This window comes from Chiroxiphia lanceolata, chromosome 7 (assembly GCF_009829145.1).
Source record: "Chiroxiphia lanceolata isolate bChiLan1 chromosome 7, bChiLan1.pri, whole genome shotgun sequence".
Lineage (NCBI taxonomy): Eukaryota > Metazoa > Chordata > Aves > Passeriformes > Pipridae > Chiroxiphia > Chiroxiphia lanceolata.
Genome location: NC_045643.1, coordinates 30078201 through 30103070, shown reverse-complemented (window position 1 = coordinate 30103070; position 24870 = coordinate 30078201). Strand labels below are relative to the sequence as shown.

Sequence of the window (24870 nt, the reverse complement as noted above, 5' to 3'; positions counted from 1 at the left end):
CCGGGGGCGGCGGCCGCGGGAAGGAGGGAGGGAGGGTCCGGGAGCCGCCAGGTGAGTGTATGCGGGGACACCCCCGGGCCGGGGGGGCACCAACCTGAGCGATGGGGACGGCCCGGGGACGGTGCAGGTGGTGCTTTGCCCGCTGGTCCCTCCGGCCGCGGCGTTGCGGCGGCTCCGTCGGGGCGGAGGCGGCGCGGGGTGGGGGGTAGGTAAACGGGGGAAAGAGGAGCTAAAGAATCAAAGCCATGGGGGGGGGGGGGGGGGGGAAGGTGGAAAAGGGGCCCAAAAAAGGCAAAAGAAAAGAAAAGAAGGCAAATGAAAGGGGGGGTGGTGTTAAAAAAAAACCCTTTAAAAAAAAAGGTAAAAAAATTAAAAGAGGAAACAAGGTAAAAAAAAAAAAGGACAAAAGAAAAAAGTACAAAAAAAGGGGGGGGAAAGACAAAAGAAAAGGGGGGAAAGGGGGGAGGGCGAAAAGCCTTTTAAAAAAAGAAAAAAAAAGAAGAGGGAACAGGTAGTTGGAGCGCTCTCCGGGCAGGGTGGGCAGCGCGGTGCGGCGGTGGCCGCAGCCCTTGGCAGGGAGATGTTGGCAACGCCGCGCCCTCTGCAAAACCGAAGCCGTCCGGCCGCACCGGGAAATTGAAGTTGCTGGGGAGAGCCCGGGCTTGTTTCCCCACCTGTGGTGTTCCACAGCCTTCGTTACACTACAAAGATATGTGAAAACGTAACGAGCTGGTGCAGTAAATGAGTAACTGGGAATAGCCAAGAGCTGCTCTGTGCGGCGTTACCTTCGTTGCAGTGGTAGCCGCTTTATTTCCCTCTAGTTCCCGCCTTCCTAAGAGTCGCCTAAATTAGGTGTTTTTAAGAACTTGACCTGGAGAAGAGTTGGGGGGATTTATTAAAACTGAAGTGCTGTTGGCTGCTGGGTCCCTTGAGGGAGGGAGGCTTTGGAATTGCCTCCTCTGGCAAGGACAGAGCCTTCGGAGGTCGTGGGACCACACGCAGTTGTGCTTGAGAAGGCGTTAACCTTTCCTCTTAAAAATCAGCCAGCTGTTGAGTAGCTCAGAGCAGCGACGCTTAGCTCAGAAATAGCTTTAATGTGATGATTAATAAAATAGCGCTTTGAAAGGATGTGGAGGGCACAGAAATTTGATCTATAGGAATCTGGGTTTGTAATTAAATATAGAAGTGTTGCAGGGAAAGGAGATGAGCCTTTGTAATGTTTTTGCAAGGTTTGCTAATGCTCTTCTGCTCTCTTGAATGCTAAATGGTATGGAAAGATTAAAACAGCCATTCTTCTTTAATTTATAGACTGGTAAGTGTATTTGGCAGGAACTTTAGGAAAAATAACATCAATTATCTCCCAAGCTAGAGGCTCACTTATATTAAATTGTACCTGTTTGGTTTATTTGGCCTGCTGGTGTGTATAGCTGAAAAAGCTTCCTCAGGGTTGGTGACCTGGATAGATAATAGCACACAAAAACATCGCTGTGCTGTGCAGCAGCTTAGGAACCACGCTGCGCTGGGACAGTACTGCACGGGGCAAGAGGGGGGCTCCTGCCACAAGGACTTTTCACTTGCAGACCCTAAATTGCAAAAAAATTTGTTGCAATTGGATCGGGTTGTGGCTGCGTGTGCAGCGGCCGTCCTGGCATGTTTGTTCAGCTCTCGCTTCTGTGCTTTGTACCCCCTCCTGTGTTTGCTTCGGTTGCCTCCTAGGGATGAATGGATCTATGCGTTGTGGAGGGATGTAAATAATTACAGAATTGAGTAAAAAGATTTCAGGCAGTTGGAAATGCCACAGAGGAGCAATAGCGGAGAGGCAATTTCCTGAGATTGTGGAGGAGAAAGATCTTACACCAAGGTGAGCAGGAGCAGGGCTGAGCAGAGAGGGCTCCAGACCACAGGGCAGGAGATGGGTGTTAATGCAGAGAAAAAGGAAGCAAATGGTGGGGTAAGGGGATTTAAATGTCTTGCAAGGTATGCTTCAGGTCGGAAATCCCTGCGTGCAGCCCTTCTTTCTGTATTTTGCAAGTTTCAGGTGGGTAATAGAGTGTATCAAACCTACACATCGTTACACACTGGGCACGCTGAGTGAGTGGCTTCAGCCAGTCTGAGCCCCTGCAAGGGGTCAGGGCCATGTCCTCCTGGGGTCCCTTGGTGGAGTGGTTTAGGAGAGCAAGGGGCTGCAAGGCTGCAGCCTCCCTGTTTTCCTACATCCAGACAGGATTGCTTTGGGAGACTGGAGTTTGGATGGCCCCAGTGACTGCTTTACTGAGTGAAGTCTCTATTGAGGAAGGGCTGCACTGGGGAATCTTAGGAGAATATGGCTATTCAGTTGTAATCTTTTTTCACGTTGTGCATTTTCTTCCATTTTTTATTATTGTGACTATTTGCATAAAAACATGAGCTTTGTTTCTTTGGAGTTTATCTGCTCCTGCTGCTTTTGCCCTGCTTGAAGCCCCAATCTCCCTGTAACAGCAACCATTTATGATATTGTGAGGGGTTATTTGCTTCAAAAAATGTGGAGGAAGCAGCAGGGAATCAATGAACTCTTATAGATTTGATGCTGCTTAACTGGCCACGTGGGCAGGGCGAAGAAAAACCTCCTGTGCTGACCATTGTACCCCAGCTGTAGGAGACCTTCTGCAGCTGAAACACAGTGGTGGAGTAGCGTCTGCTTTGGGTATTTACTGTTGGGTATTTCAAAGTAGGGTAATAAGGGCAGGATGGTGAAAGTGCTGATCTCAGAGCTGGGATTCAGACTGATACAGAAATCCTGAGTGACACAAAGCAGTGTCTGTATGTCTCTGTCCCTGTGCAATAAGAAAAGTATTTCTGTGGGTTGCTTTGTCTCCACAGTTTGCAAGCTTGAGGAGTCAGAGATTCCTACACTGTGCCCATAATTAATTTGGTGTCTGGTCTCAGGTAAGGTGTCCAGCCATTGGTACAAGCCTTCTGTGATCATGGTTGGTTCTTTTAAGCATGTAAGCTCAACTGGCCAGGAAACTTACCATCCCCAGGAGAGCCAACGATCCAGACAAACTTCCCTCTCCACAGTCATGGAGCTTGCTCCCCTCTGGCTACAGCCCTCTTTGTCTTGCCTAGGCATGGTGTAGCTGTACTGAGGAATGGTCAAAAAGGCTCTGTTGACAACTGGTGAGGGAGGCTGTGGGTGGCTTGTTGATGGCCCACACAAGAAAATTTGGGGGAAGTTAAGACTTGCAGCCAGCTGGAGGGAGGTGTACAAATGTACCTCTCTGTTATTAGAGAGAGAACTTAATTTTAAAGACAACCTGATAAGAGAAGGAACCAGCAATTTCAAGGCAGAGAAATGCTTGTGCTAGCTTTCCCCTTCTGTAAAGATGGGTTTAGTTACCCCTGAAATAAAGCCTGATGCTGCTTTCTTGGTTACGTACATGGTGTTGTTTCTGCCAGAGTATGCCTGTGACAGATAGGAGTCTGAATTTGGGCCATTGCAGACAAGACTGTAGCTCCAAGGGTGGGTGTGACTGAAAAAAGGCTCCTGTACATCAGTACAGGGGATGGCTGAGAGCATCAGTAATGCAGAGTGTGAGTTTGTGGTGGTGAATGCCTTCCACTGCTCCAGTTTCATCTCAGCATCGTGCTAGGAGAGGGGCAGAGTGAGGTAACTCGCTTCTCAGGGGCAAGGTTACATTGGCAGGACCCTAGTCTGCAAAAGGTACAGCTGGAGGAGATGTGATCAAGGCTGTGAAATCATTGGTGGCGCTGGGAAGTAAATAATCCATGTGTCCTCTGTCACTGGAGCACGGGGCCATGCAATGAAATTACCAGGCACCAGATTTAAAACCAAGGAGAGGAAATGCATTTTGCAGGCAACACACAGTGCTGCAGGATGCTGGGGACGCCAGGGGTGTGGATAGATTCAGGAAAGGCCACCAAGGGTTGTTAAATGTAGGAATGGTGGTAGAGCCTGTGCCAGGAGCAGGCCTTGGGAGGTGCCGGGGGAGCATTGCTCTCTGCTTGCTGTGGTGTCACCCTGTGGTTCAGCATCTGCTGTGAGCTGCTGTCGATTCCCTGTGGGTAATGGCCTTGTGCTTTGGCAGACTGAGAAAGCAGCAGTCATGTCTTCTGTCTTTCCTGCTTTCACAGTAAAGTGCAATAAAACCATGAATCTTCTACAATGGAGGATCCCGCACTGCAGGAATTTGACCGAGAGGAATAGCTGACTTTCCACTTGGATCAGCCTCGCCTGTGGTTGTTTTGGAGCTGTGCATTGAGCAGGCGGAGGCAACACAAAGGATATGATGTTCAGTCTGAATGCTCCCCAAAGTGAGGGTTATGTCCAAGAGCTCTTCCATGAGGAAGCACAGCAGGTATGTCACAGAGCCATTTCCTTTCCCAAATTTCCATCTCCATGGTCTCTGCACTCCTCCTGGTCACCTCTGTGGGAATTGAACAGGACCAAAGTAATGACACTGCCCTTTGTTTTGATATGTAAATCTGAGGTGTATTATTTACAAAGGGAAAGAGGTCAGAGGGAGCAGTTGCCATAGGAAAACTGTCATTTCCCTGGAGTTTCAGGTCTCAGTTCCAGCAATTCTGAAATTCACTGTGCCCCCAAGTACCAGCGTCCTGTGTCTCCTCTAGAAAGAAAGTGACCTTGTCAGAGATGACTGTGATGGGAAGACCATCTTAATCTGCTCTCTTGATCCCAGCTGGTCCTACCTGGTTTGTCATCTCCTGTTAGAGACTTCTCCCATGCACCAAGGACCCTGCTTGCCTTGGTGGGGTGTTTGGAAGGGACAGGAGGAGAAACTCAGTACAGCTGCAGGCTCTGTAAAGGACCCTTGAATGATGGTTTTGGTTCATGTAATGGGGTTAATTCACTGAGCCTGAGTGGGACTCTGTTGCTGCTTATCCTACAAGAATATAAATAGGGTATCGCAGGGAACATTCTCTTTCAGGGCCCAGGGATCCCAACAGCCCTACTGCCCCTTTATCTTAAAGGCAGCTTGCAGCAAAGGGCTGCCTTAGCAGCTGTTGGTGGCTGTCCCGCTGTTGGTGGCTGGCTGTGGCATCACTTCTGCAGCCTGCCCTTAAAACATGAGAGGTAAAACCAAGGCTTTGCTTTTTCTAGGTATCTCGAACGCAGACCAAGCCCTGGTGGAAGATCCAGCTGTTTGTATGGGAGCCGGTGCTTTTTGGAACATGGGATGGTGTCTTCACCTCCTGCATGATCAACATTTTTGGAGTGGTTCTTTTCCTGAGGACAGGATGGCTCGTGGTGAGTGAGTGCTGACTTGGTTGGATGTTTGAATAGACATTTTCCTTCACACCTCCTTACTTTATATATCCATCACCACCCAAGTGTTTTGGATTCTGGGCTGTTTGTTGTAAACATTGCTTATACCCTCTGGTATTTTGTAGCTTTTCAAAAAGTTCTGGTAAAATGTAAAGCTGAAGTGGTTTTTGTAAGTGGTTTCCTATTTTAGCTTTTGGAAAGAAAAATTAAAACACAACGACCAACCTTGACAATGAACAGGGACATCCTTGTGTTGTATTGTCGAGACAGAATAACCACTTTTCAGGTGAAGTGTATCACCATAGTTCCAGGTACTCAGCCCTGTTCCTAACACCACTGGAGCAGATCTCTTCTAAATGTGTCAGTGATTGAGTCCCTGATTTCTTGAACAGGGAATCCCCAGACAGTTGAAACTGTCATTGTTATCAAAGAGAATTTCAGTTCTGGATCCAGAATAATATCTCACTGAGAGTCAGAGCCTGGAAGAGTGTCTTTGCTCCCCTCCTGATGAAAAATGTTGTATTGTCCCTTAAAATTTCCTCTTAGAATAAGGAAAGCTCCCCCAGGGATGGATGGGATTTGAGCTTCAGGCAGAGTTCATGTCACAGGCATGAGTTAATGTCACAGGCATGGTGAACGCCTTCCAAAAGGACCAGGAAGACACTTTGTATTGAAAATTACTGCTCTGGAGGTGTTGAGGGGAGCTGCAGTCATTGTGTTGAAGAAGTTGGGATGATTTTCTACCTTCCTTTTCCTTCTGATTTTATTTCCTCCACATCTCCTTTGAAAGTAAGTTATTGCTGGACCAAACACAGATAAAAATAAAGCCAGTAAATAAAAGAAAAACTGAACCAGCTGGAAGTTAGCATGAAAGGGAAGGGAGGAGAAACTGAGGTTGGCAGAGAGCTCCCCTGGCAGAGGACAGTCATACATCGAGCTATTCACAGAGTCAGGCTTTTGCTATAAATTTCCAGGGCTGGAGCCCGGGCTGTTGCAGCTTTGCAGTTGCAGAGGACCCTAATCTTGCCTGAATGTTGACAAGGATAGTTGCTGCACTAACCCCTTCTGGCGCGCATGCATAAATAAGCATCAGCATTTAATGGGGGCTTTTTCTTCCCACTTTCTCTGCTTGCTATTGTTGCTGTGAGTCCAGCCTTCCTCTTCGGGTCTTGATGTTAACCCTTTCTTCTTTGGAAACCATTGGACTGCCCATTAACTAACTGCTGCCATAGCCTGGTGCCACCAGCACTTTCTGGAAAAGCCCAAGGCTACATGAATGTCTGCATATTTTTGCCCTTTTTTTAAATTTTTTTTTTTAAATTTTTTTTAACTGAAGCATGTCAGATTTATTAACCCTTTAACCTGAGGGTAAGCAGTTGAAAAAAAAAGAACAACTGTCCTTTTAAAAAGGAGTATGGAGTTGGAGTGGTCTGTGGTGCTGACCCAGCCACAGCTGCGTTTATGCTGCATTTATAGCAAACCTTGGCTCTGTTCCCCACTGACCAGATAACACCCCTGTCAAAGGCAGCAGGATGCTGAACCAAAATAGGATTTTATGATGATAGCAACATCCTGGATATGTTTCTTTTTTTTTTTCACAAAAAAGAGAAAAGAAAAAAAAATCTGGGATTTCAACCAACCCCAGAGCAGGGAGGCAGCCTTTTAGTGCTGCTGATAAACAAACCCCATCACGGTTAGCGTGACCTCAAAGATGAGCACTGCTGGAGCAAGGTTGGAAAGGGGGGATGTGGACATGGCCCGTAATATGAGTAAAGGCAGGGAAGGGAAGCCAGACCTTAACGACACACTGGGCACTGGAGGAGATTTCTGATTGCTGTGCGCTGGTCTGAGTGATTTGTCAGCAGAGGAAGGTGGGCTGGAGCATGAGGGAAAACTTCTGACCCTGGAAAAGAAATTACAGCTGTGTGCAAGAGGGTAAGACGGTGGTAGGATCTCGAGCTCAGAAGAGGTCCTTAAGTGCTTTTGGAAGTGCTAAGCACCTTCTCCTTCTGAAAATCCATCTCTAAATGGCAAACTGAACACCCCAAAAAATGGGTTATGCTGGCCCTTAACGCTGCCAACAGGGACCTGCAGCTGTGTTTGTTCAGAGGCTTTTGCTCTATACCCCACACTGAGACCGTGGCTGGTGCAGCAGCTCCTCCCGGGGCCCTCCCTCTGCTGCAAGCAGGAAGGACTGTTTTTTTTTTCAGCACAAAACTCCCCCGAGCCCACGGAGGGCGAGAGCCACCTGTCACTCTGTGTACGTCCCTCAGATAAGGGCTGGCACACGCTGGTTTATGAGACTGTTATTTATCTTCCATGCTGTGTTGCCTTTGGGGTTTTGTTCTTTGGGATCTCATTGTTTGGGAGGATCAGAGCTTTCAGAGGTAAATGTTCTGAAAAATTAAAATACGGGCTTGGTGCTGTTAATAAATCAGCTGTTGCAAATCCCAGGGGTTCAATTTTGAAACTACTTTTTGTTATTAAAGTGTTTTGTGGGTTTTTTTAAGCATGTCATTCTAAACCACGCAAATAGGCAGCGATCCCCTGCCTATGGTGACTGAATCATTGTTTGACCTCATTCCTTTTAAACCAGAGGACAAAATCAGTGATTCATGGATAAGTCTTGTGCAGGGCTGAAAGTTGGATACAATGGTCCTTGTGGGTCCCTTCCAACTCAGCATATTCTGTGTGATTCTGTGACAGAGCAGAACCAGCTCACATAAAGGTCTGCTGAGCCCCAGGCTGAGACAGGTTTTCATCAAAGGGGTGCTAATAGGAGCTGTAAACTTGGCAATCAGTTAAGTTAATTAGACAACTAGAGGTGTCTGTGTGCATTTCTTTTAATCTGTAATGACTCCAGATTCATACATCAGTAGTGACTAGAGGCAGGTAGGTCCTTTTTCTTTCTCAACAGAGTTGGTGTGAATTGATCTTTATTTGATTTTTTTTTTTCATTCCAGGGAAACACTGGCATTGTAATGGGCATGTTTCTGGTGTCCTTTGTCATCCTGGTTGCCCTGGTGACAGTCTTGTCTGGAATTGGAGTGTGTGAAAAGTGCAGCATTGGAAGTGGAGGAGTCTACTCCATGATTTCTACTGTCCTTGGAGGTCAAATAGCGGGGACCATTGGCATCCTTTACATTTTTGGCCAGGTAATTTGAAAAAGTTGTTTAAAGAAAATTTAGAAACTTTGCAATGCAGGTATTAATCTTGTGCTTTCCTGCCACATGAAGCAATGCTCCAGGTAAAATCTGGGTAATGCTCCACTCTGCTGAGCAACATGAGCATTCAACCCCACTCTGCTCCTCAGGAGTAAGCTTGTGCATGACAATGTGCTGTCTGGCAAGGGTCACAATGGTGGAGGAGTTGTGTGTCTGAACAAGCCATGCAGGACATGCTCTCCCATCCCAAATTATCCCCATTGCCAGGACATGCCCTTGCTGGCAGGAGGCTGAATTTAAACTGAAGTGGGAGAGTCAGGGTGGCCACCTAAAGCTCAGTGAGCAGCTGTGGGCTGGCTGGTTGGCCTTGGTGTGCTCCCCATGCCCTTAGGGACTGGGCAAGCCTTGGCTGCTTCTCTGCAGGAGCCAGTAAAAGTGGAGCTGGTGTGGGAGGAGGGCTGGGCAGTCGTAAGTGCCACTTTTTGTGAGCCAGAAGTCACAGTTCTGGATTTTCTGAAAGATCCCAAGGAACTTTCGTGGTGGCGAAGCACAAAAATACACAAGTAGTGCACATAAAGAATGGAAAATAATCTCTTAAACCTGCAGTAACTTAACCCCCTCCCCCTATAAAGACGTTATGAACAGTATAAAATGTGGTGAGCAGAGAAGCATTTTTATGGAGGTTTGTTTTTAACTGACTGGTTTACAGCAATCTCCAAAACCCCTTAATAACCCCCAAACCAAAAATAATCCCCTCTTCTCCTTTTGCTCCAGATTAAAAGCAAGTGTCCATAAAATACAAACTGAACCTTGTTACAAGCCAAGATATGGAAATGGGCCACACATGAGAATCCTTCCTGTCATATTTTCCACTCCTGTTCTCTGAGAGGACCCTGTCTGGGAAAGCAATCAGGTTGCAGCCTGTCCTGAGGGTCATAAAAGCTGGGCTGCGGCAGCGCCGGCCCCTGTGTAGGCATCCCATGTGCATGGGGGAGTGTAGGATGGGAGCTGGCAACTCAGTTAAGAACTTTGCCTGCTCCCAAAACCTGATGCCTTTCCCTTCTTGGCTGTGCTTTTTGCCCAATGTGCTTTGCACCAGCTGCAGGCTGCTCCTCAGTACAAGATGGTCATGGAGTGCTGTAACTTCTATCATGAGACAAGCCTAGCCAGAAGTGGAGTATTCCCTATTCCCTACTCTGACTGGGGCAAGTGGGGAATGCCTGGCCACATGCTGCTGATGCAGAGACTCTAGAGTGTGGTTCCCCTGATCTGTGCTAGTTGTCTACCTGTGATGGAAGTGAATCCTTCAGGATGTCCAAGGTGTAGGTGTCTGAGTCTGGACAGGTGGATGCCCTGCACCTCGCTGAAAACCACACATGAACCTGCATCTCCTGGATAGTTCAGAACAACTCTCCAGGTTGTTCTGAACACCCTCAGTGGAGGAGTGCTGGGTCTGTCCAAGGGGGGGATCTGTGGTGAATGAGGGGTCTGCTCCACTCTTGCTGGCTTGAGTAGGGGTTTTCTCCCATCCAGGCATGTGGGAGCTGTGCTGCACATCCCTCATCCGTGGACAGGGATAGTGGGGTTGCAGGACCCAAGCTCATACCACTCATGTCAGCATGCCAGCAAACCCTGACCTGGTTTTCCAGGGATGCCATACACTGGAAAGGGTTGTTGCTGAAGTGTCAGTTAGTGGGAACCTCTAGAAGGAAATGTCCTGGTATTTCAGATTGCTGTCCCGCAGTGGGGTTTGAGGCCCGAGCCTGTGTGCAGATGTCCCATCCTGCAGACTCTCAGCCACCCTGGGCAGAGTGCGTGTCCTGCCCTGCTGCAAGGCAAACAGGCAGCTTTCCCTAGAGCTTGAGGGGGGGGGGGGCACAGCTTGCACAATGTGCTCTTCTTTAAAGTGCAGGCTCTGTTCCAGCAACAAGATGGGGAGCCAGTGAAGCATCTTCTTTTTTTACATCCAAACTAAACATTGAGTTAAAAATAACCCCTGGAAGGCAATGAAGGGGCAAACAAACTGCAATTCTTCAGGCAGGTGTTGAACTGGGACCCTTTCCTCCAGAGAAACAGAAGAAGAGAGGAGATGAAGAGGTTGACTCATCCTTTTCTCCCTCAGAGAAGCCAGTGTGGTTTCTCCTGGAGTGTTAATGGAGGGTAAATTTTAAAGCCAGTGGAATGTTGCTGTGGGGCTGGCCCTAGCACCCAGCCTTCTCTGTTTGCCTGGGCTGTAGCTATGCTGCCCTGGCAGTGTGCTGTAGAGCAATAAGGTTCAGTCCCTGTAGGCCAGGGTAACATCAAAAGTGTTGTATTGTGACAGCAAATGTCTGTCTGTCTGAACAGAGATTCCCCAAGCCCGGCATGGGGATCCCTTTTCTGCCATGGGGCACTCACAGAGCCCTCTCCCTCAGTGTGTTGCAGGTGCCATGTACATCACTGGCTTTGCAGAGTCCATTGCAGATGTCCTGAGCCTCAGCAACATCTGGGCAGTGCGTGGGATCTCCCTGGCTGTCCTGTTTGGCCTGCAGGGGATCAACCTGGCTGGGGTGAAGTGGATAATCAGGCTCCAGCTCCTGCTGCTCCTCCTGCTGGCTGTTTCAACACTGGACTTTGTCATTGGGTCCTTTACACACCTTGATCCAGGTAAAACTGGGGGTTTATTGCATTGAGGTCAGGAGGTGTTAATTTCTTGGGGTTTTCTCATCATTTGTGTGTGTGAAGTTACACACACTTGGGCAGAGGTAGAGTTCAGAGCTTCCAGATGTATCCCCTGTCCTTTGGCACTGATCTTTTAGAGGCAACCAATAATTTTGCAGGGAGTAAGTATTTCCAGAGCATGACTGAAGATGTCCTATAATTTAGGTGTTTAACCTCAGGAATTCAGCTCTCAATGTGTGTGCTTGTTATACTTTTACTGCAGTCAGAGATTTTCTAACAACAGAGAGCATCTGTGTTTGCAGTTGCTCTTTGTTGCCTTCTGCTGCCTAACTCAGCATTAAGCATTGTGCCCATGAAAACAGAGGGTTGTGACTTTGAGATAAGAAGATTTTCTCCTGGAGTCCTCTGAGGTCACTTAGACCCTGCCTGTGCTGAGCTGTGCTGGCTGTGCCACCAGTGCTGGCCCTGGGCTACACACCATTGTATCTGCTGTCCAGAGTCATGCTGGGGAGATAAGGAGGGAACTGGGTGAGGGCAGGTGACCGCTTGGGTTTCAAGGAGCTGTGAGTGTGAGTTCTCCTGTTAACTTTTCCCAGACTGAGTTCAGCCAGCAGTGACGGCTCCAGCTTGGGCAAGGCAGAGGTTCAGTGCAGCCCTTCTTGCACCTCAAGCCCCCTTCCCCTCCCTCCATCTGCATCCCCAAGAAGTGTTCGCTGGGAAACACAACTGAAGGCGTGGGTTGTTGCTGTGGAAGCAGCCTACAAGTGCCGCAGCAGCCACTCCAGCAATAAGTGTAATTAGCTGAGTAAACAGAAGGTGTCACCTTTTTCTTGGCTTCCTCTGTGTCCGGCAGCACCTTGGGGGGTTGCAAGTGACCTACTAAAGTGAGTTTAAAGGAAAGATCTTCAGTTTTGATTGATAGCTGTGATTCAGCCGCTGAGCCAGGTGGCAGGAGGTGAGTCATGTGGGTGCTCATAGCACCGATGGCACTGCTGTCTTTCATGCTGCTGTTTTATTTCGTGCTGCTGGTACAGTGTGTGAGGACGATGTGGCATGGGGACAGAAGCAGCTGCTCCCCTGTAAGACAGAGCCTTATGGAAAGACACTTCTTATAGAAAGAGCCTTATGGAAAGAGCCTTATATTTAGCATGTAAGAAATGCCCCAGATGAAAACCTGTGAAAGTTTCAGCAGTACCTGTGAATGAAAACGAAGCAAGGACGGTTGTTGCTGTGGCCTGTTTTGCAGAGAAAGCAAATGAGTTGCTCCAAACAGCTGTGTTTCATTGGAAGTTGTTTTCTAAAGTAAATGGAGGGGTTTTGCGTTTTGGTTGTGCTCGTAGGAGACCTTTATAATAGTAAAGAAAAATGAATACTCAAGGTGAGGCCTGATGGTAGGAAAGTGAACGTGGCCCCAGGAGGCGAGAATTAGAGGAATACAGATGTCAGCAGGAAACATGCCCAAGTTGAGGTCAACATGGTTGTCTTTGATTTCCTCCACTGGTGAGCACTATGTCATTTTCTTCTGACAGAAAATGGAGAAAGGAAGGGAAACGAGGTGGCTGAGCATTGCAGATGCTGCAGTTTAGCCACAGCTGACCAAAGAGAGGAGGGCTTCCAGTGGGTGGAAGGACATTGGGCTGATGGTGGCCAGATCCAAGCCCCAAATGCAAGTACCCCAGAGCAGTTCTGCCCATACAGTGGGACCTGCGGCCATGCAGCTGGCCGGGAGAGCTGTGGGTTTCTCTCCTTTCACAGACTGCTTCCTGGTGAGAGTGCGTTTTCCCTCCAGGCTGGGCGGTGGGATCCTCCCGAGTCCTGCATTTCCCCAGAAGGCCTCTGAGTGGTGTGTCAGCACCAACGGTGAGCGCTGGGCTCTGAGGAGCCTCCTCACGCTGTGTGGATGGATGGATTCTTCTCTCCAGGGCAATTGCCCCCACCAGCAAAGCATCCCTCCTGCAAGAGGGCTACAGGTGGGACGTGTAGGTGTCAGTGAAGCTCCCTCCTCGGAAGCCAGCTGATGGCAATGGTGGGGTGCAATGCATCAAAGCCCAGCATTTGGGGAAGCATTTGAGACCCCTTTGAGGTGAGCAGTCCACTAATCATCTCTCCACAGCCCTCACAAGCATGCAGTTGTTTTGAGTGTGGTTCTGTGACTGCAGCGGGAACTGAGCGTGCAGGGAGAGGTAGTTTTTGAGGACAGACCTCTGAGCTGGATTTCAGCTGACATCTTTTCTGGGTTGTGTCCTTTTTTTATGGCAGGTTTATGGGCTTTCAGTTCACAGCCTCAGGTTGCAGTCTCAGAACCTGTAAAATGGGCCATGTGCCGTTATCCTGCCTTTCCTGCTCCTGTCATGGCAGCCTTTTCCCTCACTTAGTGTTTCCAAGTGCTGCACACATACCAAAGGACCGCACATCTGCCAAGCAGCAGTTATTTGGATTTAAATAATCTCCAGGAATGCCTGTCCATCTTGAAGGTCTTAACCGGCTGCCTTTGTGTGGTTGCTCTGGGTGGAGTCCCCTGCTCTTCTCCCTGTTCCCGCAGCTCACACCCAGGCACACACCAAATCGGATATTGTCCAAGCACTCACTCCCTTCCTGTGGTTTGCCTTTATTTTTAGTCTGAGGACGGAGCATGTTTACACAAAAGGGGGCTTCTCAGCAGGGCTTCCCGCTGCTTTTTCTCCTTTTTTCCTCTCTCTTGCCGTGGCTTGCTCCCGCTCCAAAGCCAGCTAGGCTCCTGCAGCCCGGAGCTGGGGCCGGAGGAACTGAGCAGCTCCAGCAGACAGGGAGTGCTCTGGGTTGCTTCTCCAGATGCTGCTGACCCCGCTGGGACTGCCAGCTCCCTGCCAGCCTGCCCTGTCCCTCTGTCTGGCCCCGAGGGCTTTGCTCCTTTCCACAGGCTGTCCGCAGGATGGGGTGGGACTGGCTGATGTTTTGGAGTTAATCCTAAATCCTCCCTTGGCTCCAGCTGGCACTTCCCCTGGGGCTGGGTCACAGTCCCAGGCTGGGATCTCAGCCAAGGGTGGGTAGCGAGGAGAGGAGCTCCCTGTTCTGTCTGAAAACCAGCCTCATTGAGCTGTCTCTGGCCACTCATCTTAAAATTCAGGCCCCCTCCATAAACAGAGACCCCCATGGTCCCTCCTTCAGACAGAAGACATCCATATTCTATTTCTCTCTAGGCACAGGTTAGTGTTTATATCAAACCTAACATAGGTGAACTGAAATCAGTCAACTTCTCAACCCTTAACCAAGACCCAGCACTTGCTACAAATGTTCATAGTAGCAGGGATTTTTTGGCTTGTGTACAATCTGCATTTTAATTCTGGAGGTCCTTACCTCAAAATCAGTCCAAGTTATTCTGGGAGGAGCAGTGAACGCAGAGGAGAGGATGCTCCTATCCCTGACCAGCTCCTTAGAACAGTATGTGAAACTTTTTGGCCTTTTCATGTCCCGAACGTTAGAGTCACGGAAAAAGAAGATAAGCTGTCCGTTAATGCCCACTCTTTTATTTTCCTAGCATATCTCTGCTAATTTTTGTGTAGGGTGACTCCCAAATACTCCCTTTCAATTAGGCGCCTGCTTTCCTGTTTTGGCAGTGGCTCCCAGGTGCCCTGTTAAAGCAGAGCGGCTGTGGGAGCGCATGGGGGGCGATCATTGGGAGGAGGGCTGGTGTTAATTTGACTGTGCTTTGATGGAGAGATGAAAGGAATCACGACATGAGCAGAAGGGGCCCAACAGCAGCTTCTTAAATGCCTGGGGGAGAAAACAATAAATTATTTTGTTGGTAATTCAGTAATTGTGTCCCCTTGGGCTGGGATCCCCCCTGTCCTGCAGCAGACGGTACCATGTGGCTGGGGCAAGCTTGGAGCCTGGCTGTGTGGGGCTAAGCCCTTTCCTCCTGACTGGGAAATCTGAGTGGTTCATTTCTCAGGGGCATAGGGAGGTTTGAAAGGCATGTTGCTGTCAGGGTGCTTCTGCTTGTGATTATTTTCCATGCAAACCACATCCTTCTTGTCACCCACTTGAGTTTTAGCTTCCCAGAGTTGCTCACACAGAGCCCAGAAAACTCGTTTATCATCTTCACTTCTTCCTCTGAGGGTAAGTGCTTTGGAAGATTCATCCCACTTCAGTGTTCTGTGGCTGAGCTGGAGAGTTGATGCTCTCCTGCGGGTACCACTGGTGAGGAGCTGTGGGAGATAAGCTTTGCCTGAAGCTGCTCCATCAGACAGAGAACCTGCAATTGTTAAAGTGATTTATGTGTATAAACACTCCAGTGCAAAGATCTCTCAAATGGTGCCTCTGGGGCTTTGATGGACTGAATTAATTAATTATATTCCCCCATATGTAATATGAAAATGATCAAAGCATCCTAGTCAGGGGCTTTTGCTCGACTCTGGGTTGTTTTGTTTTATTTTTGGGCGCAAGGGGTGTGCCCCAATATCATAAGAGAGGGTGCAGGAAGGATGTGTGTGTTAGAAGATGATCTGTAGCTAATCCCAGAGGCTTTATCCAGGCCGATTGCTGACTTCCTGGCCTGAGACACATCTGGAAACTGGCATCAAATTCCAAATAGAAATCACTGAATGAGTGGCAGCAGGAAAAAAAAAATCTCACTTTGCTACCGAACAAGGTAGATACCATGGTGAATAAAAGCAGGAGGCTGCTAATACACTCGTTATTTATTGAAAAACATGGGATTGCTTTTCCCAGGTTTTTCCAATTATAGTGCATTGAATGGCCCTGACATCACTCTTGAGCTGGGGCCAGCCTATTCAACAGTCTGGCGAAGACATTTATTAACTGGTTACCTGCCAATTGTCTGGGCTGGGAGCTGGGGGACAGATGTGTTTTGAAAAGTGATAACATTGTTAGAGGCCTTATTTAGATAGTGAGAGGAAAGCTACAGCGCTCTGTCCAGGCTCTCTGAAGTAGGTATTTAAAACAGTTTATTTAAAAAAAAGACAAACCAAAACATTAGGTTGAGATGTAACTGTGGGTTTGTAGGTAGGTTTTCACGGTGTTTCCTTGCTGGAGGACATCCAGCAGCAGGCCTTTGTTGAGGAGCAGCAGTCTGACTTGCTGACAGGTGTCAGCTTGGGGTGTCAGTAGAGCTGCTGCACCCCAGGGGCTGGGACTGGCGTCCCTGTACCCTTGCTCTGCTGAGACCAGGTAGGATTTCTGAGCCCCCTGAAGCATCTCTTAGGAGGTGGGTAAGGAGGGGAGGAGAGCTCTGGGTCTGCAGGTCCCTGCCCTCCTTCACCCACTGGGCTGTGCTGGGGATGGATGCCACATACATCTAATTTGCTCTTAAAAATTTCCCGTGATGGATCCTTTGCTGCATCCTTGGGGACCCTGCTCTAGTCACAGCTATGTCAGCTAAACCTCTCTTCCTGCTGCCAAACCCCACTATTTTGGATCTCTTGAGGAGTTGGGGACAATCTGGTGTCCTTCCTTTCTTCATTGAACCACCTTGCTTGGAAGACCTCTGGTGTTCCTCTTCAGTCTCTTTTCCAGGCTGTGCCATGTGAGTGGCCGTGTGGGGCATGGGAGTGAGCTGCCCTCTGCCACATGCTGCCAAGGATGAGGAGGGTCCTGGTGTCACTTGAAACCCTAAAGCATGGTACTCCGTAGTGGGACCAGCTGGCCTAGATCCATTCCTGGAGCAGGAGAGAATTTGCTGAAGTTGTTACAGGTTTAAACTTGCTTAATAGGTACTACTGCTCCTGGTTTATACAGGGGATTTTGTACACATTGTTTGGTTTAATTATTTGCTGTTTCCCTGCAAGGCAATTCTAAGCTCATCTTCCTAGAGCTTGTAAACAAATCCTGAAATACCTCGACTGGCTTTGTCCCCTGCCAGATGCTGCCTTCATGTGGGCTTTCTCCACCCATTCCTCCCATAAAGCCTCCTGTGCAGGCTCCCTGCTCACCAGCAACTTGTTTAATGCTAGAGAACTAATAAAACTGACTGGTTTGAGAAAGATATATATATAATCTCACAATTTCTCCCTCTCTCCCTGTTGCTGTGTTTAAACAGGACAGCTTTATTTAATTGCATTGATTTTTTTTCTCTTTTTTTTTTTTTTTGCCACCACATAATTGTTTTCAAATTATGAAGATATTTTACCTCCTCTTTTTTCATTCCCCCAGTGTTTAATTCCAGTCACAGTTCAGCTGTGCCCTGAATCCGCTTTCCTTATTTAGGGATTTAATTTATGAAGATAATTTCTAGATATTATATTCTTCCTCCAGCCGCTGCACTTCTAGTTTGCATTCCTCTCCTAGGCTAAAGAGAAAACTTTGCGTGGGCCATGGATCCTTATCTACTCTTCATCATCTTCTCTCCTGGCTTGTGCTAATAATTTTTGGCCTTTTTTTGCCTGTAGATGAGGGATTTTATCCTGGTTGTACCTTCATTAGCCTGGGTTATGGCCCAGTGGTTCTTGCTGGTTTTCTTTTTTACTCAAAGGGGAAGTGCATCCATTGAAAAATTGATTTTGGTAGGAAAAATTTATTCTCTGATTTAAATGGAATTCAATTAATAGTTTCAAACAAACAAAACAATTTTTTGGGGATGACAGCATCTTGCTCAACCTTTCCAAAATCAAACGCTCTTTGATTTCCAGTTTCATTTGCATTCTGAAGCTAGACTTGAAGCTGTAGATGTGTGTGTGTTGTATAGAGGATAATGAAAACCTTCCAAAAATAAAAGCAAACTATCATTTTAGACACAAAATCAGAAAGTCAACAAATGGAATAGTTCTGTTTTGAAGTACCATTGTCATGTGGATAATACATCCATAATTTGGAAATATGGGATGCTCTAGTCACAAAGGCAGAAGACTGTGTAGACCGTGGCAGGATCCAGTGGATTCAGTTTTATCATAGTTAACTGCTTTCATTTGAAAGATGGGGATTTGATCAGCATGGTTTGGGCTTTGTCCAAAATAATACACAGAGTAGCTCCAAGATAGAGAGGAGGTCACTCCAAAAAGTCCAAAGGATGTGTGTCATCACTGTTCATCTGCCATTCATTTTCCTCCAATTGTTGTGCCTTGACTCAGCCTAAATTCTGATTTCTTGAGGCTAGAGTTTTTCATTGGAGAAGTTCTGCAGAGCCTCCCACAGTTGGGGACTCTGGACAGGACTTCCAAGAAATACCACTCTGTAATTGATAATAATATCCCGTTGATGAAAACTCTTTTCCTAGAAGAAGGATGGAGCAAGGGAGGCTTTACTTCTTGTCCTCTTTGTAATGAATAAAATAGTTTTCGGCAGCTGGTTTGAATACTACCGAGCACGCCAGGCTGTGGATACCACATCAAAAAATCAAATAGTAATGGAAGGATTTATATATTACAGCAAGTCTAGTTCTTAGCATTAAATAATATAAAACATAAGTGGAATTTATAAAGTTGAAACACCTGTGCTAAAATATCTTCCCTTTTTTCTCATAACCAGAATTTTAAAGTTTCTACCTGCAGAAAATATCCATTTTTTGGCTTTTTTGCGAAAAATAAAAGTTTTTGTCAATCCGTAAAGACAGAGTAAGAGCCAAACAGCTCTACTAGCTACTTCCACAGGCACATTCCTAAGTTTTCCTTTATTTAAGCAGTGCTTTTCTGATGAGGAGCTGCCTGTGTGGGTCCTTTCAGGCTCCAAGTGTGCTCTTGTGTACGTTAGTGGTTTTCCACTTTGCCGAGAAGCTGAGATGGAGATAAAGCAGGCGCATGGGGAGTTTGGCAGAAATTAGCGTTTCCTTCCACCCAGTCCAGTCCTGCAGGAGATGAGATGTGGCTGGGGAGAGCTTGGGGGGGAGCTTAGTCTGCCTCATGATCTGAGAGGGGTGAAAGCATCCTGCAAATGAAAATCGCTCCATCAGCTAAAGACAAACATCAGAGACAGATTTAAGCAGCTCCTTTTGTTTATTCTGCCTTTTGTCCTATTTTTAGCTGTTGGCCAGCACACAGTATTGCAGGTCCATTGGCTTTAGGGAGAGGAGGTGCTCATGACCTGATGGCTCTCGTGGTTGAGATGCCCCAAGAGGAGACTGGAGATGAAGCATGAGTGCATTTACTGGGGGTGCATTTACCAGAGAGGGAGGATGCGAATACTTGGGTTTGTCACATATGTAAAGGGCTGATGGCCCCTGAGCAGTTTTTTTGCAGGTTTCCTCAAACAGATCATCCCCAGTGCTTCTGCTCCAGGCTTTCTTGCTCGCTTGAGGGTATTCAGTGCAACACATCCCATACTCCTCTGTGCCTCTGCTAACACAGTAGACCATTGCTGATGTTAAAGCTCTTTCCAAGAGCATCCTGCAGCAAGCTGGTCTGCAGGATGCACTGCCAAAACCCTGAGCAGCTTAAGAAGAGGTCGCCCAGAGTGCTTTCCCTCGACAGCTCTGTCAGTCTCCACGCTTGCTAATTTGTCTGCTGAACTGAGCAATATTTATGCATGGGGGTGATTCATCTCCCTGCAGCAAGGTTCCTGGCAGCTGTCAGCGTGACGCCTGTCTCTATACTGGTGGTGCTCAAAGTCTGATCTAAATATCCCAGTTTTGTCTCTGCCAGTGGCAGTGGGGGATAGACAGGTGCAGTGGAGTGTGGTTTTCGGGAGAGTGCTAATGGTGGGATGCCTCGGAGCCCATGGCAGCAGGAAGCCGTATTGTGTGTTGACTTTAAACAGGAGGTTTGGGAGATCAGCTCTGGAGCAGAAAACAGGGGCTCGGGAGGAACAAACACTCGCTGCTTCAGAAGGGCGGCGATTTCCTTTTGGGTAAACACGTCATTAATCTCAGGGAGCACATTCTTTTCCATCAAAAGATAAGGGATTCGAGTAGCCTTTCTCAGGGCTTGGCCTTTTTAGATTGTTTTAAGTGTGGCTTTCCCTCCTTCAATTACAGACTGTACATAATCTCTCATTTTAGTTTGGCTGGGTTTATTGTGGGTGCAGAGAAGGTCTTGGGCAAGGGAACTCCTTCCCTTCTTTAAATTTGCTCTGATCTTTTTTTTCCCCACTAAAACCTGTCTATTTTTTGCTATTTGCAGCTCTGATGAATTTGAAACGTAAGTGTAGTGTTTGTCCTAACTTACGAAACAATCTCCCTAGTGCTGATGATAAAACAGGAGCTTATTTGTTCACCACAAGTAGAAAAATGGCAATGGGCTTCTCTCCCCACCCTGGACTGCCTCTTGCTGCTCGGCTTTGGTTTGGCATTTGTGAGGGTGTCACTTGCTGTGGCCAGCAAGCCATAGGGTGATGCTGGCTGCGGCACCCAGTGCTTAATTTTCAGCTGGCACCATCCTCTGTGGGGAGACAGCTGTGGAAGAGCTGCTGCTTTCACTTCTGCTCCCTGTGGCTTGCGGTCTGCGGTCGCTCTGAACTCTTCTGGTAGCAAATGTATTTAACTGGCGTTTAAGGATGAAATTACAGAGGGAATTGAGTCCCTTCACGTTCTTACCTCCTCTTCTTCCCAGTACTTCTTCCTAAGGGCTGCCAACAGCAACATGGGTTGGGGTGGGGTAGAGCAGGGGCTGTGGAGCTCCTTCATCCTGCATCTCTCAATGCCCTGACAGCTCAGGCAGATGCTCTGCAGCATTCCTGCACTGATCTGTGTGCCCACATGCCGTTGTGTTAATTGTGTAATAGCTTCGTTTCTATCACTGCATAGTCATTGGACCTGCATGTATTCAACACAGAAAGTCTTCTCTTTTTTTTTCCTCGTCTAGTTTAAGACTCCCCAGGCAGAAATACTGAGGCTATGGGAGCTGTCAGCAGATAGGATGTGGCCCTGAAGACTGAGATGAACCCAAGTCATGATGTCATTTGTGACATATGGAGAGTGAATCTGCAGGGAGCAGTCAGAAGTCCTGTGTTTACTCTTGTTCGTCTGGGCTGGGCTGCACATGCCCCATCTCCAGCTATGGAGCTGTGCTGCTGCCCACAAGTCCAACGTGGAGCTGACATGATCCTGGCTCATAGGAAATGTGCACTGATCCATGCTGACTCACGTGGCACATGTAGTGCTGCAGAAAAGGGCAACCCAGCTTTGGTGAATGTGGTCCCTTGGGTAGATGTAGTTGTCAGAAGACAGGGGCATCAGTCTCATCAGTCCATCCCATCTTCCTCAAGTTCTGCTCCCCGACAGTTCTTCTTTTTTCCTGCTGTTTCTTCCCAGTCTTGCAGCCAACACTTGTCTATCCAAAGGTGAATCAGATGTCCTGGAATATGTTAAAACATTTTTGTATCCCTGTAGAAGTTCAGCAAAGGTCATGTTTATTCTCTGTACCTGTCAGTGCAGCTATGCTTCTTGATGCCCTTTGCTTCCATGACTCACCAGTTTCCTCACCATTCTCTTAGAGAACTGGGACTTTTGTTAAGATCTCTTCATGCATCCCACAGGCCAAGTGTCAACCTGCAGCAAGTTGAGCAGTGGACTCGTGGCACAGAAAAACCACTATGCTGTCCTCTGTCCACCTCCAGTATTTCTTCCCTCTCCCTGTTTTCCTCCCAACCTTTCCACATTTTTCTCATGCATTCCTGCCTCCACCTGCCCTGTGGCAGGCTGGCCCTGTGGCCTCCAACTGCCCTACTGGCAGCAGTAAGGCAATGCCTGAGAGTAGCAATGGTAGTGTTGGACTTGCCTGGGAAAAATATTGTGAGGACCTCAGGAGCTGCAGCTGGGCAGTTGCAAAGGCATGGCTGCAGAAACAGCGTGACCTTGGAAGAGCTTGGAAATGTGATTGTTAATGTCAGTGTTAAACAAGCCCAAACACAGGAAGCTGAGCGTGTGCATGGAGGGATGCGGAGGGTTGTGTCTGCACCACTTTGATTGATTTATTTTTTGTCTGCTGGGAAAGATGACTCAAGGTGTTCTTTGCAACCCTGGTGCCCTCTTCATGCCTCTTCGATTATACCAATCCACTGGGGATGTGCACCATTTTCAGTGCCCTTCACTGGGTGTGCTGCATGGTGTTGCAGGGCTGTGGCTGTAGTCAGTTGGACCCATGTAGTTCTCTGGCACTTCACTGGGGAAGTCCAGAGCCATCCAGAGTGTGGCTGTGTTGGTGAAGAGCATCTTTCAGAGCTGTTGTGTCAGATGATCCTGTACTGTTTGCTGCCTCAAGTTAAATTTCAGGATTTGCATAGAGTGGGGGGAACGCTAAGATAAAGTCCTTGGGGTTTGGACAACATTCGTGGCTTTGCATCTATCTCTGCACATCCACAGTTTCTAAGTGGGTGGTTAATCCTGTGTATCTGTGATTGCACACTGAGATGCTGAAAAACCTATTGCTGGTGGTCCTTTGGCAACAAAATGTTACTTCATTAAAGGCTGGCATCCCTGATTTTCCCTTGACAAGTGAAGACACTGTTCTCCTGTGATAGGCTATGGGCAGTTAAGTATGTGACTTTGTGAGTTTGGTGATCACCAGACCGTGGATGAGCTTATTCTGCAGGCAGGAGAAGAATTAGTGTTGCAAGGGCTTTTGGAGGGAGAACTTCACTCCTTCCCTGCTGTAGAGCACTTCAGCCTATGTAGGAATTAATTGCGTTTAGGCCACTCAATAGCCATCTGATAGACCTCAGCTTCTGAGAGTTATCAACCTGACAGAGCTTGACTTGCCCACTGGGGAGTTAACATCTCAGAAGTTCTGGGCTTGTACTTGCCCTCAGCTAAGAGTTTGGAGGAGGAAAACGTAAGCATGTGGTTGGTGAGGAGTGAAACCTTATCTTACTGCAGAGGTGCGTGTTCAGATGAGGATGGCAGCTGTGAGACCAGGTTGTGAGGACCATTCCTGTTTTCTCCACACTTGTGTGCCTGGATATCTCCAGCACCTGCACCAGGACCTTGTTCTGGGTGTGTATTTGGACTGGCATCCAAGGGGAACAACTGGATTTCAGAGCTTATGCCAGAAGGGTTTAGAGATGGAAGAAGAAATGGGAAAAAGAGAGAGACCAGAGATAATTATGCCAAGGATATATAATTACTCTTTGGCTCTCCGTGTCTTACATCACACAGGATCCCGAAAATGCTGAGATCAGACCTAGGAAATGTGCTGCAAGACAAACACTTCCAGCTGTTCCTCTGAAAGCAAATCTCAGCAAGTACCTTCCAGGCAGGAAGGTGTGGGTTCATGTCTTTAGGAAAAGAAAAAAAAACACTAACCATTTCAACCCTTCAGCATTCACCTTTGTAATTAAAATCTCTAATCACAAGAAGAGTGCAATACATAACTGTCTTCTGGGAGCTGTTTCTTAAGGTGGTTTTCCATTTTTGCATTATTTAGCCCCTGCCTCGGTGCCAGGCTTTGCTTAACCTTAAGCTTGTGAACAGGCTTATTGAATTTGGCCAAGACTTGACTAGTCTGTAATGAGCTCCAGGTTGCCTGGAACTTGGCAGCGCCATCGTCCTCTGTGCCGTTGCATAATGGCCTGACCCTGTGTAACCGCAGCTTCGCCTTGCGCTCCTTCTCCAACCTCTTGGAGTTCCCCCTCCAAAACCCCGGGCCTCATGGAGGGGCTGCCCTTGTAAGGGGTGTCTTGAGTGCCAAAAACCTCCTTGGCTGCTTTCACACCCTTACACAGGGTCAGAAGTGGGAGAAAGTGCAAGAAAAGCTCAAACACGGAAACCTGCCAGGGTAGAGGGAGAATGCAGCAGTGGCAATCAGATGAAAAGTGGTACCTCCTCCCAGGCATCCCTGGTGGCTGGAGGGATGTGAGAGTCCTGACCATCTTCCTCCTCCTCCTCTGGCTGCATCAGGCTGGTGTGCAGCCTCCTGTGGTCCCCCTGTGCTTGCAAATGGAGGATACTCATCCTGGAAGCTCTTCCATTTCAAACTTGCTAGGCAGTTTTTATTGTTTATTACATCATTGTAATATGGGCAACTAAAAGGACTTAATTTGTGAAAAATCACAGGAATAATTCAGATGTTGCTCTAAGTCAATTTTTCCCAATTGTTTATTTATATTAGCTCAACCACTTGAGAAAGCCATTATTTGCTTTCTCCTTAGTGAGTATCTAATGATGAAAATAAATTGTTACCACTCTTTATTGTGCATTTCCCATAAGGCTGACACGGCACAGAGAAGGAACTGGATTCTTTTCTTCTAGCATGACACGAGGAAGATTGTTTATAGCACTTCAGCTCCAGCCCTCTGCAAGCCAGCTGAGAGCAGGATCGTTAAAGGCAGGATTTAGAAGCTGTGGGGTTGCATAAATTGATTGAGAGGAAAATTTGTCAGACAAACATCTTGTAATGAGCGAGGAGGGAGGAATCTGTTTTGAATCTCATGTACCCAGCAGTAAGCTGGAGAAAAAGATCTTGCAAAAGAAAAATTAATAAAACGATCTTGCCTTGTTTAGAGATCAGAGTGCCAAATATAGGCCCTATCGCATTTCCTTCCCTCCTCCTTCCGAAGCTCGTCCTTTTGAAGTGCACTTTCAACGGGATGTGGATAATTGACTCTGTGAACAACTGACCAAGTGCTCTGTTGGTTTAACCGATTGGTCTCAGTTGCTGATTCCTGTGTTGTTTTGGATGATTTTCAGCCCAATTGCCCTGTCAGCTACAATTAGTCCCATTAATATGACAGCTGAAAGGTCATAGATGACTCGCTCCAGTCGCAGGCACGAGGGCAGGCAGGAGATGCTCCCAGGGTGTTGTCCTCAGCTCTGTGCTCCTGTGCCCATAGTTTGCTTAAATTGATGGTGACTGCAAATCCTGGTGCAAAACCAATCAAAAGGGATGTGAGATTTGCTTC

General features: G+C 47.6%; 1 protein-coding gene across 1 annotated transcript in view; it reads left to right on the top strand.

Moving 5' to 3' along the window:
• SLC12A8 (solute carrier family 12 member 8) overlaps positions 1 to 24870 on the top strand; it is a 50809-nt gene continuing 25939 nt past the window's right edge. Inside the window, exons 1-5 of the mRNA XM_032693916.1 lie at positions 1 to 51; positions 4132 to 4355; positions 5120 to 5266; positions 8248 to 8439; positions 10863 to 11094. Coding sequence (XP_032549807.1) covers positions 4284 to 4355; positions 5120 to 5266; positions 8248 to 8439; positions 10863 to 11094 — 643 coding nt within the window. The 5' untranslated portion in view covers positions 1 to 51; positions 4132 to 4283. The remainder of the gene's footprint in view (positions 52 to 4131; positions 4356 to 5119; positions 5267 to 8247; positions 8440 to 10862; positions 11095 to 24870) is intronic.